Source organism: Micromys minutus, assembly GCF_963924665.1.
Source record: "Micromys minutus genome assembly, chromosome: 14".
Lineage (NCBI taxonomy): Eukaryota > Metazoa > Chordata > Mammalia > Rodentia > Muridae > Micromys > Micromys minutus.
Window position 1 is genome coordinate 28,987,649 of NC_137983.1, and position 16,702 is coordinate 29,004,350.

Sequence of the window (16,702 nt, forward strand, 5' to 3'; positions counted from 1 at the left end):
TCTAAGAACATGAGTTAATATATCATTTCCTCAGATTTAAATTTCTAAGGTTTTTTTTTTACTGGTTTTTACACTGAAGTCTGGTCACAATTACCCTTTCAGCATAAAACTTACTGAGAATAGTTCTCTTAAAGTCTAGTTTACTACTGTATGTACATAAAACAGATCCGTAAATAAAGGGAATTTTACCAAAAATACTGTGGAAAATGATATGAGTACACACATATGGTTGTTAAACAACCCAAATTGCTGTGAAGGGAAAAAATTATATTAACCTAACAAGATTTACATAAATGAAATTAAACTTTTGACTTTATTACCAAATTACATGAAAAATATTAAATTAATCCTAATTGAAATTAAATAGTTTATGGATATGGGCAAATTTTTCTTTATGTACTTTATAAAGGTATACATGCCATCAACCTGCTAATAAAACTGAAATTATGAGAGAAACATCCTACAATTCAGATGCTATAAAGAGAAATATATTGGTTGGGTTTATTCCACTTGATAAAAACCTAGACATATCTGCAAATAGGGAATCTTAATTGAAAAACTACATCCATAAGATTGGCCTATAGGAAAATCTGGGAGGTATAATTTTGTAAATGATTGATATGAGAGGACCCAGTCCACTGTGGATGATGCCAACACTGGGCAGACAGTCTTGGATGTGATAAGAAAGCAAGTTGAGCAAGTCAATAAGCAACATTCCTCCATGGCCTCTGCATCAGCTCCTGCCCTGATCCTTTGATGATGTCAAACTATAAGCTGAAATAATCCTTTCCTTCTCAAGTTGCTTTTGGCCATAGTACTTTACCAGAACAATAGAAATCCTAACTAAGACAGTGGGAAATAATTGTCTACTATAACTAGATAAGATTTCCTTTACTAAAGACACTACACATTCTGGATGCAGGGCATAGCAAAATTAAGCTGGAACTGACCTGGAAATTTACTCCCTTCTAGCTAACTTTTATAGTGCTGAAAGGTGCTATGTAGGTCAGTTCAGGAGGAGAAACATCCATCAATAGTCCCACCTAGTGGTGGCCCTGCATGCTACAATAGCTATCTGTTAGGTCACTGGTAAAACAGTGGCATGACCATTATGTAGTAACTGACTTCTAATTGGACTTGAGGCCTGAGCTACAGGAGGGAATTATCTGGTACTGTAAACTTATTTCACAAAGTCCATGACTAAGGAGATCAAAAGCCCTATGTGAGAACCTACTACCACTGTTTTGCTTAAAGGACGTGTTCGAAAACCATCTTCTAAATATTATGCTCACTGACAAAGACTTACACTGTTCTCAACTTTAGTCTGTTACACTTCTTTTTTCAGTGGGCATAGGTTAATACAGAAACTCAGGTTGGTTAAAGTTCTATGAAAGAACTGTTAAGTGCTCAACTCTAAATGGGACACCTTTGCCATTCCCTCAAACAAAGCCTAGGAAATACTGTACAAGAGGAGGCAGAAAGACTATAGGACTCATCTCTGCTGTGGAATGCTATCTTTTGGACATAACAAGTACACTTATTAACTCAAAGAGCCAGTGTTATCTGCATTTATTGTGCACAAGCCAATCAAGCATGGATAAGACAGGGACCATGTAAACACAGTCAGTACTAACTGTGTTCACTGGTTTGAATGAGATGTCCATAATCTCAGACATTTGATACCTAATCCCCAGTTGATGGTATGGTTTGGGTGTGAGCTTAGGAACTGTGGCATTGATAGAAGAGGTATGTCACTGAAGGCAGGCTCTTGAGAGCTAAACGATTCACACCATTTTTATTTCATGCTGTTTCCTGCTTGCAGGTCAAGACATAAAATAAACCTTTACCTTCTTTCTCAAGTTGACATGCCTGCTGCTTCCCCATCACAAAGGATTTTCATCCCTCTGGAACATAAGCTAAATAAACCCTTTCTTTTATAAGTTGCCTTAGTCATTGTATTTCAGCACAGCAACACAAAGTTATTTTTAAATAGAGCACATAAAGGAAAAAAGAAGGATGGGTTTTAGGGAAAAAGAGTAGAAGAGGAGAGTCAAGAATGAGTACTATTCTTCAAAAGAGCTGGTGACCGGAGATGTCAGTGGTTAGAAACATCTGTTGCTATTGATTCAGAGCCATCAATAACTCCCAATTCCAGGGGGTCTACTGCCCTCTTCTGATGCCCAAGGGCACCAGCCATGTGGTACACATACAGACATAACAAACTACATGGAATCGTCCCCCAACCTACACACATATGCCATAGTGCATTTAGCTGGGGACTACCACCACCACCACACCAGAAAGAGAAAAATAATAATGATAATATAAGATATAGTAATAGTAAAAATAATTTTAAATATTTACAAAGAAGGAGGAAAAACATGAATCAAGGAAAATATCAAGAGCAAGAACTATATTTCTTTTGAATTTTTATATTATATTTTAAATTTTATTTACTATGTATGTGTTTAGATGTGTAAGCATGTAGAGGTCAAAAGACAACTTTGGGAAATCTGTTCTGTCCTCCACAAAGGGGATCTCAGGGATGGAACTTTAGTCACTAGGCTTAGTGGCAAAATTTTTTATCTGATGAGCTAGCTATCTTTCCAATCCAAGGTCTGGGTTTCTAAGTTAAAGTACTAATGTGTGACTAATGAGTTATCTCTAGGACATTTGGGGGTTGTTTTGGGGTTTTGTTTTGTTATTGAAACAGTGTCTCGCAACGGGCCCAAGTTAACCTCAAACTTGCAACCGTCCAGACTCAGCCTCTCAAAAAACTTTAATTATAGATGTGAGCTACCAAGCCAAATGTTTTCCAAGGAGAACAGCAGAATATGTAAGGGTTAGTGCTTCACATCATCACTGGCTAACTGAGACAACACTGTGAAAGCGTGAGGCTCTAACCTCTAATTTCTGTCCACAACTCTCCCTTATGACTGGTTCTTATTTTTTTCAGCACGACTGAAATAGCTACAAGAAATAGTACTTCTACTAATGCCTTTACTGGTAAAAAATACATTAGCCATGGCATTCTGGAGGCCCTGCATGATTCCAAGCCACTGAAGGAAGAGCTGACCCACTGTTTATCAGCTTCCTAGAACACAAGAGTTGTTATGGGGCCATTTCTCACTCACTCACTTTCTTCTCTCTCCGAGAGACTGTTCAAAAAAAGATGCTTATTCCCTAAGAACTTTCTGTCTGTCTCACTCCTGAAGGACACCAGTGGACTATAAAATGGCTAAAGATGCAACTCTCTTCTGGTTCCCTTGGTTTCAGTGTTGTTCTTGGTACAAAATACACTGATTCTGTTAGTACACCTGGGCTGAAAAGTTTGTATATTTCTAATAAGTGTGCAGATGTCAATGTTCTTTATCAATGGCTTACATTCTATGTAGCAAGAATTTAGAAGACCAGTTTTATTCTGTCATATGTTAATCAAATGTAGTGCTATAGTTTGATCCTGCTATAAAAATAGAACCTTAACAATGGCAGTGAATGTCAGCTGAACAAATGTGAATTATCATTTGGACTGATATTTTTAAAAAATTAACATGAGGGAAGGCAATACAAAGATCAGAATAACAATCTTTGCCCCAAAGGAAAGAAAAAAAGCTGAACCATCTATATAGCATTAACAGAATGGCCATAATCAGCATTATAAATGATAACAAATATTGGTTGCAGATACTACTGAAGAGGAATTATTCTACACTGTTAGATATGTCAACTAGTACAGTTACACTGGGAATAATTGAGGAGGTTTCTCAAAAAGTCTAAAAATAGCCTTATGACTCAGTTATATGATTCTTAGGCATATACTCAACAGACTATATCCTGAAGACATCACATACTATGGCTGTGATATATAAAAATATCAACCTCAAAACAACAGTGGAAACTTCCTTTCTACTGGATAGTTTTCTTAATGCCAGTTGGAGATCTCCAATCATTGATTGGAGATCAATGATCTTACCCAGTAATGGATTCTGCATGCCACAGTACAGACCTTCTGGCAAATGTACCCTATGATGCAATACTAATGAGATTTGAATCCTGCTCCAGAGGAAGTTTCATCCCAAGGCTGGGAGGGCTTAGGCCTTAGGACTGAACCTGTTACAATTATTTTTTGGTCAGAAAGCTTTCCTTTTACAATGCAAAGATGCAAAATTAGTCAAAATGATAAGAAGAAACTGAGTGCTCGGTCCTAAGCACCCTACCAAGGCTCAGAACAGACAGTAGCAAGAGTGTAGGAGACAGAGGATGGAGCAAAGTGTAGTGAAATGCTGTCTTCTAGATATGAGCCGTCACTGAACTCATGAGCCCACAGCAGCCATGGTCACTTGCACAACATCAGCCCAGCCAAACTTCTGGCTTAGATAAATGGGGAGGCACCCTTCAGGTCTTTTCCTTAACTTAGAGTGAGTGGAATTTGATAGCTGCTGGGGAAAAGAGAATCAGTCTCTTTTGAGGATGTTTCCACTGGCAACACTTTCTGTGCTCCAGTGGATTACCCCACACCCATGCTCGGAAGTAAGTTATCAAAAAAGACAGCCTTCTCTCTCATTCGCCATCTGAAGGCAAGCTAGGTCAGCATCAGCTCATACAAGTTCATGTAGTCCACATATGTTTAGACAGGTTTCTTAATTTTCTAAGCCTATTCACACCATTAAAGTCTGATCCAGAAATATGAATTGAACAAGTTTCAGTAGTGTTTCTCCACCAGTACACAAAGGACTTCAGAGAGTTGGACTAAATGACCTAACTTGAGTGGATTGCTCAAGATCATTTACCAATGAAAGAGATCATTCAACATTTTGTACATAAAAAAAAAGAAGAAGACAAATGGGCAGCTGGAGGGAATGGGGTTGGGCATAATTTTACATTGAATAGAACATGAAATTCTCAGAACAAAAGAAAATATTGTAATTAAAAATAAGGTATTTCACAATAATATATTTTTCTAAACCAACTAAACCAGGATCTGATTTTTGTTTAATAAAAAGAGTCTGGGTAAGTAGCCCAATCTCACCTTGAACTCTTAATCCTCCTGCCTCAGTCTCAGTGATAAATCAAAATCTATACTTAGAACGGTAATCCCAGGGAGCCCCAGATGAAATATTTGAAAGTTTAAGGAATACTGTTCCCAGCACATCAAATTATCTAGCTAAACGAAAGAATGTTGAGAGGGTTCTAATAAAGATGCTCACGTTTCTTCAGTTATGTATTTGTGGGGACAAAGCACCAAAAAGTCAAAATTATTTGATTATTCATACAGTCTGTCTCAGAAATGAAGCATTTTCTATTTGAATAATTCTCGTTTCACCAAATTTAAACATGTGATCTTTATTCGGAGTTTAACTAATAAAACTGCTTTAAATCTAGTCTTAAGAAAATTATACTTCAACAGAGGAATGGATACAGAAATTGTGGTACATTTACACAATGGAGTACTACTCAGCTATTAGAAACAATGACTTTATGACATTCTTAGGTAAATGGATGAAACTAGAAACTATCATCCTGAGTGTTATAGATAACCCAGTCACAAAAGATCACACATGGTATGCATTCAGCAGATACTAGCCCCCAAAAGCTCTGAATACCCAAGAAACAATTCAGAGAACTTATGAAGCTCAAAAAGGCGAGAAGGCCGGAATGTGGATACTTCAGTTCTTCTTAGAAGGGAGAACAAAACACTCATGGGAGGAAATGCAAGGTCAAATAGAGGAGCAGGGATTGAAGAAAAGATCATTCAGAGACTGCCTCACTTGGGGATCCACCCCATATGCAACCCCCAAACTCAAGCACTATTGTTGACGCCAAGAAGTGCTTACTGGCAGGAACCAGATATGGATACCTCCTCATAGGCTCTGCCAGAGTTAGACAGATACAGCTGAGCATGCTTGCAGCTAACCTTCAGACTGAACATGTAGACCCCAATGAAGGGGCTAAAGAAAGGACTGAAGGAGCTGAAAGGGGTTACAACCTCATGGGAAGAACAACATTATCAACCAACCAAACCTTCCACAACTCCCACTGAGCACACCAACCAATGAGCACACATGGAGAGACCCATGGCTCCAGCTGCATATGTAGCAGAGGACACGATTGTCTGGGATCAATGTGAGAAGAGGCCTTTGGTCCAGTGAAGGCGCGTTTTCCCAGTGTAGGGGAATGCCAAGGCACTGAGGTGAAGAGGGTGGTTGGGAGAGGGAGCACCTTCATGGAAACAAGTGGAGGGCGAGGGGAGATGGAAGCAGGATGGGGGATAACATTTGAAATGTAAATAAAGAGAATATCCAATAAAATAATTTAAACTTCCTATAAAATAATTTTAGACAAGAACCTATTTTTTTAAAGCAGGTACATGTAGCAATGCTATTAAAAAAACTTTAATATAATACTCAATGAAACACTAATTTATAAATAAGTCTATTTTTAAAGTGGTTTCATTTATGGTAATAAAAAACTAACAATGTATTATGAATTAGAAGCCCATTAAATGAATCATCAAGAAATTAAAGAGAAGTCATGATAAAAATTCAAGCAATACCCTGGTAAAACACTGAAAGACAGAAATTAGTAACATTTGGACATCTGAGCAATTTTTCAGTAACAAAACTTGGAAATCTGTTGAACTGAGTTTGGCAGTTGATAGCTGCTGGGAGAGAACCGCTCTTCTGTGAAAGCACTCCTACTAGCAGCATTCCTTGTGCTCCAGTGGATAGCCCTACACCCATACACAGGGCTTCACTAACTGGAACTAATAGACTATGGGAAAAAAAATAAGAATAAAAAAAAGAAAAGAAAAGAAAAGAAAAGAAAAGAAAAGAAAGAAAAGGAAGAAGAAGGAAGGGAGGGAAGAAGGGAGGGAGGGAAGAGAAGAAAGGATAAGCCATTGGGAGAAGAGCATACTGGTGGATATGTGTGAGTATATATGTTCACACACACATATACCTAAAACAAGAGAAAGTTTAAAAAGCACTAAGTATAAAAGCAATGTTTTAAATTATCTACATTAAATGCTACTTAAGAATTTATCCTGAGTGAGATAACCCAGTCACAAAAGAACAGACATAATATGCAGTCACTGATAATGGGATACTAACCCCAGAAAGCTCTGTACACCCCAGAAACAACTCACAGACTGTGTGAAGTTCAATTTAAAAAAAAAGAATATATTTTAATTAAAATAGAACTGTATCACATCCCCCTTTCCTCCCTACAGCCCCTGCTAGTCTCTCTCCTATCCCCTCAAATTAATAGCCTCTTTTCCTATATTATTATTACATATATACATATGTGTATGTATATGTACCCACAAATACTTAATTACAACCTTAAAAAATGTATTGGTATACTTTTATGCAAAAATGCTAAAAATTTGTAATTTATCTTTGTTTTTTAAAATAAAGTAAAAAAAAAGAATTTAAAAATTATAAAGATAACTAAAAACGATTCAAGTAGGTTTCACCAACGCCTGTGCATCTAGCTGTACAAAAATGTCAGTGTGTCAAAGTAAGAAGACAATGTCTATATTTACACTATAAATGTTAAACAAGTTTCAAAACTTACCAATATTTTTAACTCTACTTTTCAGGTGAGTAGAATTCCTCTTCTTAGTCTTTGATTTGGGAGTTTTGTCTTTAGAAGCCAGGCTGGCCTGGGCAGATGCTTTTCTTGTTTTAAATGTTTTAGTTACTGTTGTTGGATCTATGGGATCAGGCATACTGCTAAAGCTTTCCAATGATTCTTCATCAAACTGACGTCTTCTCCTGCTTGTATCTGGCTGATTTTTGCGGTTACTATTTGTAGCTTTCTCTACAGACACTGAAAATCCAGTGTTGAAAAATGGTTTTTCTACTCCTCCTTCTTGATCATATAACCATGGTGTCTTCGTGTTTTCAGCTTCCTCTGCAGGCTGTTTCTGATTCCTTACCAATATAAAAAAGTTTTATGTGTCACACTTTAGATGTATTTGTACTTACTGCAATCTCCAGTTAATGAAATCAACAGGCTAGGAAAACATTTTCACAAAAACATACATCTTTTTATCATAGAGCCCAGAAAGTGTTTTACAAAGAATATTTTTCCAAGACACTGAAAACTCAAAACAAGAGTCTCCAGTTTAAAGGACAAATTCAGCTGCAATTTGTTCTATATGACCTATTAACTACAAGTTGTGTTTGCTTCTATTCTTAAAAGTTATTTTTTTAATCAGAAAATTATTACAGTTGGGGAAATTATACATAAAATTAATGGCTTTTTTTGTTTTTTTGATCATTGTTGTTAATTTTGGTTTGTTTGGATTTTGGTTTCTTAGGACAGGATTTCTCTATGTAACAACAGTGGCTATCCTGGCTTTGTAAACTAAGCTGGCCTCAAACTCAAACTTCTTCCTGAGTGCTGAGGTTAAAGGCATTGTGCCAACATGCCCAGCGAAATTCACTTAAATTCCTATAAATAAAATATTATGAACATACAGCCACTCTGTTCTTTATCGATTGTCCTTGGCTGCTTTTTATTTGTTTTAATAAAAACTGTATAGATGAATGGCTATGATAGAGTATGGTCTGCATATCTTAAAATACTTCCTTGCTAGCACTTTATAGTAAGTTTTATGGTCTTTATTAAAGACTACTAGGTTTTAACTGTCTTACTATCTTTAGTTAGTCACTTAACCCTTATCTATACTAGTTCAGATTTAATAAGATAAAGATATCTAATTTGAAATATTTTAAGTAGCTAAAACAAGATATGTAGTTCCATTCTAACCATGACATACATAATGAAAACTCAAGAGTTGTTTCTTCTACCAAGGATATATAAAGCATGGATAATAAAGCAGAAAATCACAACAGGAAGCCCAGTTCACTGAAGCTTTGAACAAATATTCATTGCTTGTGATGCAATCTCTTTCCTAAATGGCAACTGTACATTAAGCATTGTGTCAAGTTCTGATGAAAGAACACTTTTGTAATGAAATGGGAACTTAGTTTTAAAAAAAAAAAGGAAGGTTAAGCTAACTAATAAGGAGTGAACAATGTCAAGGAGATAAAAGTAATTCCTAGAGGTGACTGTAAGGCAAGAATTCTAAGATTTATCTGTTAATCAAGTGTCCCTCCAAAGTTCATGATTTAACAACAGTGCCAAATGCTAATTTAGGAAGCTGAGACATGCCCAATCATATTACTAGATGGAGGCATAGTCTGCACTGTACATCTCTAAAGATCTGAGGTAGGAAAAAAGAATCACAGAGATACTTGTAACAGAACACTGGGTCCAAGTGATATCTGTGCTTTTCATTCTTCCTGGTTATTTGTTTGCTTTAAGTAAACAACAATAAGACCGTGGAGAGTGTTCTTGGAGCTGCCTTGCCTACTGACCCTTATGTATCTCAATTTGCCCACTTCTCCCAGAATAAACAAACTAAAACAGGTTATAGGGAATTTTCTTTTTGAGTTAGGTATCAAAAAAACTATTCCTTCACACTTACTACTAGTTTCCAGTACTAAATTGGTAAACATTGAACATTTTTAGTCTAAAGACAAACATCAAATCAAGATTAAATCATACATTTCTGCTTATGTTATATGACTCTTGTAAGATACCCTGGACTAAAACTCTGGGGGCTGTTAAGTTCTTAAGATCGAGAAATATCTACATGATGTGTAAGTTTTATATAACCAATACTATATCAAGCTGCACAATCACAAAAATTCTCCCTGTGTTGTGGCACAAAGTGAATTTTGGGCCACCAACAAGGTCAACATGTAAATGGTGCCAAGCCTGACCACTGAGTTTGCCACAAGGACCCAAATGGTGTAATGAGGTGACCTACTCCTCCAAATTATCCTTTGACCTCCATATGCACACACATACACAAGAACACACACAAACTCTAATTTTTTAAAAAAATTAAGTGAATAGTAAAAGCATCCAACTTTGATACAATCGAGTACCTTTGCTTTTCCGCTCCAAGAGAAGAACTGCTTTCAAATGGTTTTGGAAAAGCCATATACTCTGTTTTCCCTGAAGGATTTTGAGCCAATGGCTGCTGCTGTTCAGTAGGTGTAGAAACATTCTGAGAAAAATCTCCAAAATTAGAAGGAAATAAAGGGCTGAAATTCATTCCTAATAAAAATACAAGGAAGAAAAGAAGAAGTGCCTTAGCCTTAATGAAATTAAAATGTATTTTTAAGAGATTTAACTGAATGAATATCCTATGCAAACCTATCAAATCAAACATATAATTCAATAAACTAATGCTCATTTGCTATGTATAGGTCAGCCTACTTACATCTGAGATAACTGTGATACTAAAGAAATTAATGGTTCTCCCTTAAGAAATAGAAATTAGGGCTGGAGAGATAGCTCAGCCCTAAGAGCAATAGATGCTTTTCCAGAGGACTTGGCTTTGATTCCCAGCACCTACTTGGCAGCTCATAGCTATTTGTAATTCCAGTCCCAGGAATCAATGTACTCTTCTGATCTCTATGGGCATTGTATGCATGTGAAACAGATATACACGCAATTAAAATAAAATGTAAAAAAAAATAGAAAATAAAAAGAACTACAAGTTATGCAAGCAGAGAGATGGCTCAATAGTTAAGAACACGAACTGCTTTTGCAGACAGAGTTCAGGTTCCCAGCACCCACATAGACCCACAATTACCTCTACTTTTGCTTCAGAGGACCTGACACCCTCTTCTAGCCTCAGTGGGCATGCACAAGCCTACATTCACATACACACACAATTAATTTAAAATGTTAAAAAAAAAAAACCTAGAAATCTTAACAGTGCCTTTATCAAATTATGACAGGGTGCCAGCCTCAATTTTAAGTACTTTATGTACAATTTCACAATAATGAAACATTACAAGAAATAGTCAAAATAATGCTATGAGTTTCATGCCAAACACATTTACTCATCTGGTATGGGTATGACTATTATTAATGTGAAAATAACACATGCACCCTCTTACTTATTACTTAAAAGCCTACTCAAATAATGATTGCTATCAATTTACTCCAGAAGCTGTTATTTATGCCCATGCTTTGAAAATTCTGTTAAGGAAATACACTATGGAAGATGGAGATTAACATTCATGAAGACTTCACAACCTCTACATTCTTTGGCAAAGGAATTCAATTCTTTTTCCATCTTGATTAACTTACTCTAACACTCTGAACTGTTTTTCTTACCGTTCGTTGGTGTCTTTGCTCAGGCCATCACCCTTTCCCTAACATCCCTAAAAAAGCCCTTCTAGTCAGTCTTTCTCTTAGCTCCTTTCCTCCAATTCCTCAATAATGTCACAGTATAATCTTCCTGAAATAAAACGTTCCTATTGTCCCCTGCTCAGAGTACATCTGTAGCCCCTCCTGCACACAATAAAAAAAACACAAAGCTCAGGGTATATCTAGGAACTGGGGACACAATGTTTTAAAGAGCTAGTGTTTGGGGAAAACCAGAGTAAACACTGTTATGGCATTCATAATCTCACAGCAATTAGGGCTGTCTGCAGAAGGCCTATACAAGACCAAGCTAGTCAACATTGTAGCACAGAAAACAGAAAGGTGGGCTGGAGAGATGGCTCAGTGGCTAAGAACACTTTCAGAGGTCCTGAGTTCAAATCCCAGCAACCAAATGGTGGCTCACAACTATCTGTATTGGGAGCTGATACCCTCTTCTGGTGTGTCTGCAGACAGCTACAGTGTAGTTATATATAATAAGTAAATCTTAAAAAGAAAAAGATAAAACAGAAAGGTTCATGAGCTCCCTCTGACATCTCCATCACTAGCAGAGGAACTACTGACAGTTGGTAGCCTTGAAGGAAGGAAGAGTCAGTTTTCTTTAAGGGTACAAGAGGATGGCACCAGACTCAGGAGTTTGTGAGCAGCTAAACTGGACTTGGTCATTAAACAAAAAAGGATATAAAATTAGAAGAGGGTGGAGGATGGTCTAGACAAATAGGGAAGAATATGACTGTACTACATTTTATGCACGTAGGAAATTTCCAAAGAACAAAAGAATTATGTATTTTAAAACACTCATGTAATATAGATGGGCAAGGGAGTCACAAAGTCCTGTCCCTACTTGAAAAGCTTCTGTCAACTAATGGGTGATAAAGGAGAAAGAAAATGCTGTTCATAATCCAGTATATTGTTCCATCCATGCTCATACTGAGTAAACTAAGTGGGTTTAAAAAAAAAAAAATCTACAAGGAGGGGCAATTGCTTAAAACACGTTGTAAGAAACCCTCAAACAATAAAAACAGAAAATCCACACAACAGATAAATTATATTCTCAAACTCTTTTTCTTTTCTTTCTGAGGCAGATCTCAGTTAGTCCAGCTTGGCTTCACTCACTATGTATCTGAGACTGACTGTATCCTAATCCTATAGCCTCTAATTCTGAGTTCTGGGATAATAAGCATGAAATATCATACCCAGTTCAAAATCTCCACATTTACAAATTTACTTTACCTTCAGGTTTTCTGTTTCCTACCTGGTGCAAAGGATGGAAAGTTAGTAAATCCAGGCAGGTTGAACAGATTTACAGGCTGTGTTGGGAAGCTGAAAGGACAAAATAAATTGGGAGAAGAGGGATGTGATGCACTACTGCCTCTTTCTTTGCTTCTAGGCTTTTCTGTGTGCTGATTTTGTTGGCACATAAGTTCAGTTAGCATTTGTTTTAACCTATAAAAAAAGCCAGTAACTTAAGTCATTTTTAGTACCATCAATAAACTAAGTTCAAAAACATTTTTGACATTTCAAAATTTTTGTATTTCAAAGAATACATTTAAGACATGACTAAATAGCATTCAGAATAGACAAACTGTTCTGGCCCTACAGTAAGTATTTGCCTGCTCTGTTGACACAATTTAATAACATAGCTTGGCTCAATTTAATAACTTGGCCACTGTAACAAGTACTGAGCTTAGTTCTAATAGACACAGGTATAAATATAAGAACCTAAGTTTTTGCTTGCTCATTGATTTTGTTGTATTATAATTCAAATACTATCTACTTTATCTAACATTAAGTATACAATCCAATAATTTTGTAAACAAAAGCCAGGCCCACAGTAACAGATCATGGCTGTCACTTAGCACTCACTCTCCATCGTTACTGTCTGTAGTCAGACAGCTCACCTCTGGACATTATTCTGCTGCCAGGTCAGCTGTGTGTAGCACTGGTTCAGCTGGTGCATGATAAGGTGTACTTGAGGGGACGCCACATTGCTAGGCAGAACACTGTATGGACCTGTTAGAAGAGTCTGCAGCAAACACGACAATGTCTGTTGAAAGAGAATGTTGACACTAGTTACAATGTGTTGAATAGAGTGTGTACTGCTTCAAAACGATGTACATTAAAAAAAATTCATTTCGTATATAAAATTTACCTGCTGGTCTTGCATCAGAGTCTGACAAATATTGACACTAAAATCAAGTTGTTTCTTTAACTGATTAATCTGTTCTTGCCACTGTTCTTTCTCTTCTATGTAAGAGAGCTCTGACACCCATCGAAGGTTTTCCTGTCGCTGCATGCTGATATTCTGCTGCCTTGTCTTGGCTAAAGGACGGTAATTTCCATCTGCTGAAACAGGGCGATTGTTCTTCCACCTAATGCAGAATTCAGAGCGTTATCATATGAATAACTTGATTTTTAAAATATGGCAACAAACCTTAAATCCTAGTCTAAAGAGTGTTACTTCTTTATTCAGTATTAAATATTTTTAAAAAATCACGTATTTTCAGCCCATCCAATTATTCTTTAATTGTGTTCTGGTTTTTATTCGGATTCTTACATTATAGTCTAACTATATTCTACAAAATAAAACTACTTTTTAGACTAAAGCACATTTCCATCCTCATCCTTTACTTCAACAAGGGGCACAGTTTTCTCTGGCAGCATTTATTCACAAATGTGTATCATTACTAAAAGTAAGATGCAGATCAGAGATGGATGAGCAGGACCGGCACTTGCCACCAAGCCTGATAACCTAGAATTCAGTTCCCAGGAATGAAAGAAAGAACCTACCCCTGAAAACTTTCTCTAACCTCCATTTGTGTCATCTCTCTCTCCCTCTCTCTCTCTCTCTCTCTCTCTCTCTCTCTCTCTCTCTCTCTCACACACACACACACACACACACACATTTTAAAAATATGTAATTTTAAAAACAACCCACAAATAACAATATTGCTCCGGTAACTTCTACTTTTTCTACTTTGCTTTGCTTTATAGACAAGGTCTCACTACATTGTTCTGGTCTCAGGTGACCCTTCAAGCAGCAGCTCAACTATCAGTAAAGACTGTTGCTGCCAGCAATACAGTCAGTTTATTAACAGAACTTTTCACTACCTGAAAATTTATTTTTTGCTTAATTACCCCAAAGAATAGCAAAGACAAAAGCTTAGGTATGATTCTTGATCTGGTCTAGGTGGGAACTATTACAACAACATGTTTATGTTAAAAAAAAAAAACTGTTATTTATATATGTAATCATCTACAAATAAAGATACTTTTGACTTCTTCAAAAGAAAAAAAAAAGTATCTAATTTAAGAATCCCAGGTATTCTCTCCACCCCTAAAATGTTTGGAATCAGTGTCAGATTCTGTTTTGTTATGCAGAATAAGCCCCTTTCAAACAAGCCAGAGTTTATAACTCTTAGCCCTTTCTGATGAGGGGCATCAAAATCGATCAGCAGAAAAATCGATCTGGTTATTACTTCCAGACCTACCCACTGACCTCTAGGGAAGGAAATGAAACCAGAGATTGAATCTGATTATCAATGGCATATTACTTAGTCAATCATAGCTACATAATAAAACTTCCATAAAATCTCTTAGATGACATCAAAAACTTTCAAGGGTGGTAACCAACTTCTAAGGTGGAGCTCAGAGAAGGCAATGGAAACCTCGCACTGCATTTGTTACAGGACGGCCTCATATAGCTATTCTGCTTTGAGCAGCCAAGTCGAATACTTGATAATAATTGGTAAAGTGTTTTCTGGAGTTGTAGCAAATTATTAATTCTAAAGACAAATTATGGAAATCCTCATTTTAGTCAAGACAGGAAAATACAGTTAATTTGGAGACTTGTACTAAAAAGAATAGTACTCTTGTGGGACTAAGTTCTTTAATTTGTAAGATCTGCATTTCCTTTGAATAGTTGGTGCCATTATGAACTAAATTTTAGGATATTTGGTTAATTGGTGTAAACTCAGAACTGCTTGGTGTCACAAAGATACTTAAAAATCAAGTAAAACGTAAACACCTACTAACCTATTTTTGGTTTCCTTTCCACTGTAAGAATTTTGATTTATGCTAGGATGATACATAGGGAAGTTATCATTGGAACTGGCATCCTGCTCCTCTTCTTCTTCCTCATCTGTTCGAACAATTCCCTCTGAAAGATAACCATCCTCATCTCCATCTTCATCCAATGCACATTGAGTAGAACCTCCCCAAGTTGCCATTGTTCTAGGGATGAGAGGAAAACAGTCATTATTATGGCGATTAGCCAGATATGTTAAGAGCTATAATGCTTAAGATTTTGATATATAAGAAAGCATACATGTATACAAATTTCATTTCATCACAGTAATTCTGAGATGTTATCTTACATTGCTGTCAACAAAATGTATAGTTTGCCTTCCACAAAATAGTATTTCAAGGAAATTGAAATAATTGTTACATCTTCTAGAAAGTTTTCCTTTAACTAAACTTCCGCCTGCCATTCTTAAGTGCTACCTGACAACATTTTCTGCAACACTGTGATGATCGCTATCTGTGCTGCCCTGTGCTGCAGATACAGGACACATGAATACTGAGCACTTAATATGCTACTGATATGACTGGGGAAAAAATGAAATTTTATTTTAAATAGCCACTGTATTTACCAGCTGTAATATTAAAATAACTCTACACCTGAACATGCTAAACTGTCTCCTCTCAGAATCCCCCTCTAATCGGGGAATTTTTACATACCCCAAGTAGTATGTAGATATACCAAATAGTTATACAATTTAAACATCTGATAATCACAAAGAAACTGCTTTGTTTTTAAATGAAGAACCAAATATTTGGGGACCAGAGAGATGGTTCTGAGTTCAAAGCACTTGCAGCTCAATTAGGGAAGCCGAGTTCCCTTTTCAGTCTGAACATAGGAGCCTCCCAAGCGCCTTAACTACAGTGCAATAGGCATCCAATGGCTGGAGCCTCCACAGGCAGATGTGCTAGCATGCATATACTCCCACAATACACACAAAGTTGAAAAGTAGAAATAAATTAAAATTGAAGGAATATTTAAGACTGAAGTACACAAAATATCTTTACTGTTTTCCACAGCTCAGTAATTAAATATTTTGATATCATAATTTCCAAGTTAGTAATACAGAATTATAGGATGTTTAAAATCATTTTGAAAATTACTGGAACTTCTGCCCTAACCAAGTCAAAATTCTTTTCATGTATGTATGTATATCAAAAGTGAACATCTTGGCTACACAGCAAAGCTCTGTCTCAAAAAACCAAAAAGAGAAAACAAAAGTCAGCAAATCAACAATTTTTAAATAAAAAGATATACTAGTTTGGTACTAAGAGGAAGAGGTATGACGAGGTGTGATAGGAAAACAGAAGTTTCCCACAACTAAATCTGTATGTGCAGTAAACAACTGAGGAAACCTTTGGAGACGGG

The 16,702-nt window shown here is 36.4% G+C and overlaps 1 protein-coding gene across 18 annotated transcripts in view; it reads right to left on the bottom strand.

Annotated features, from left to right (window-relative positions):
• PCM1 (pericentriolar material 1) overlaps positions 1 to 16,702 on the bottom strand; it is a 92,894-nt gene that overhangs the window by 31,630 nt on the left and 44,562 nt on the right. For all 18 annotated transcript variants that reach the window (XR_013975329.1, XM_080928571.1, XM_080928573.1 and 15 more), the window contains 6 exons: positions 15,289 to 15,486; positions 13,406 to 13,625; positions 13,155 to 13,300; positions 12,509 to 12,699; positions 9,963 to 10,134; positions 7,576 to 7,934 (listed from right to left, as the gene is read on the bottom strand). Coding sequence is in view for 17 of the 18 variants with exons in the window: in XM_080928571.1 (XP_080784697.1) it covers positions 7,576 to 7,934; positions 9,963 to 10,134; positions 12,509 to 12,699; positions 13,155 to 13,300; positions 13,406 to 13,625; positions 15,289 to 15,486 (1,286 nt within the window). In the remaining variant the exon portion in view is untranslated. The remainder of the gene's footprint in view (positions 1 to 7,575; positions 7,935 to 9,962; positions 10,135 to 12,508; positions 12,700 to 13,154; positions 13,301 to 13,405; positions 13,626 to 15,288; positions 15,487 to 16,702) is intronic.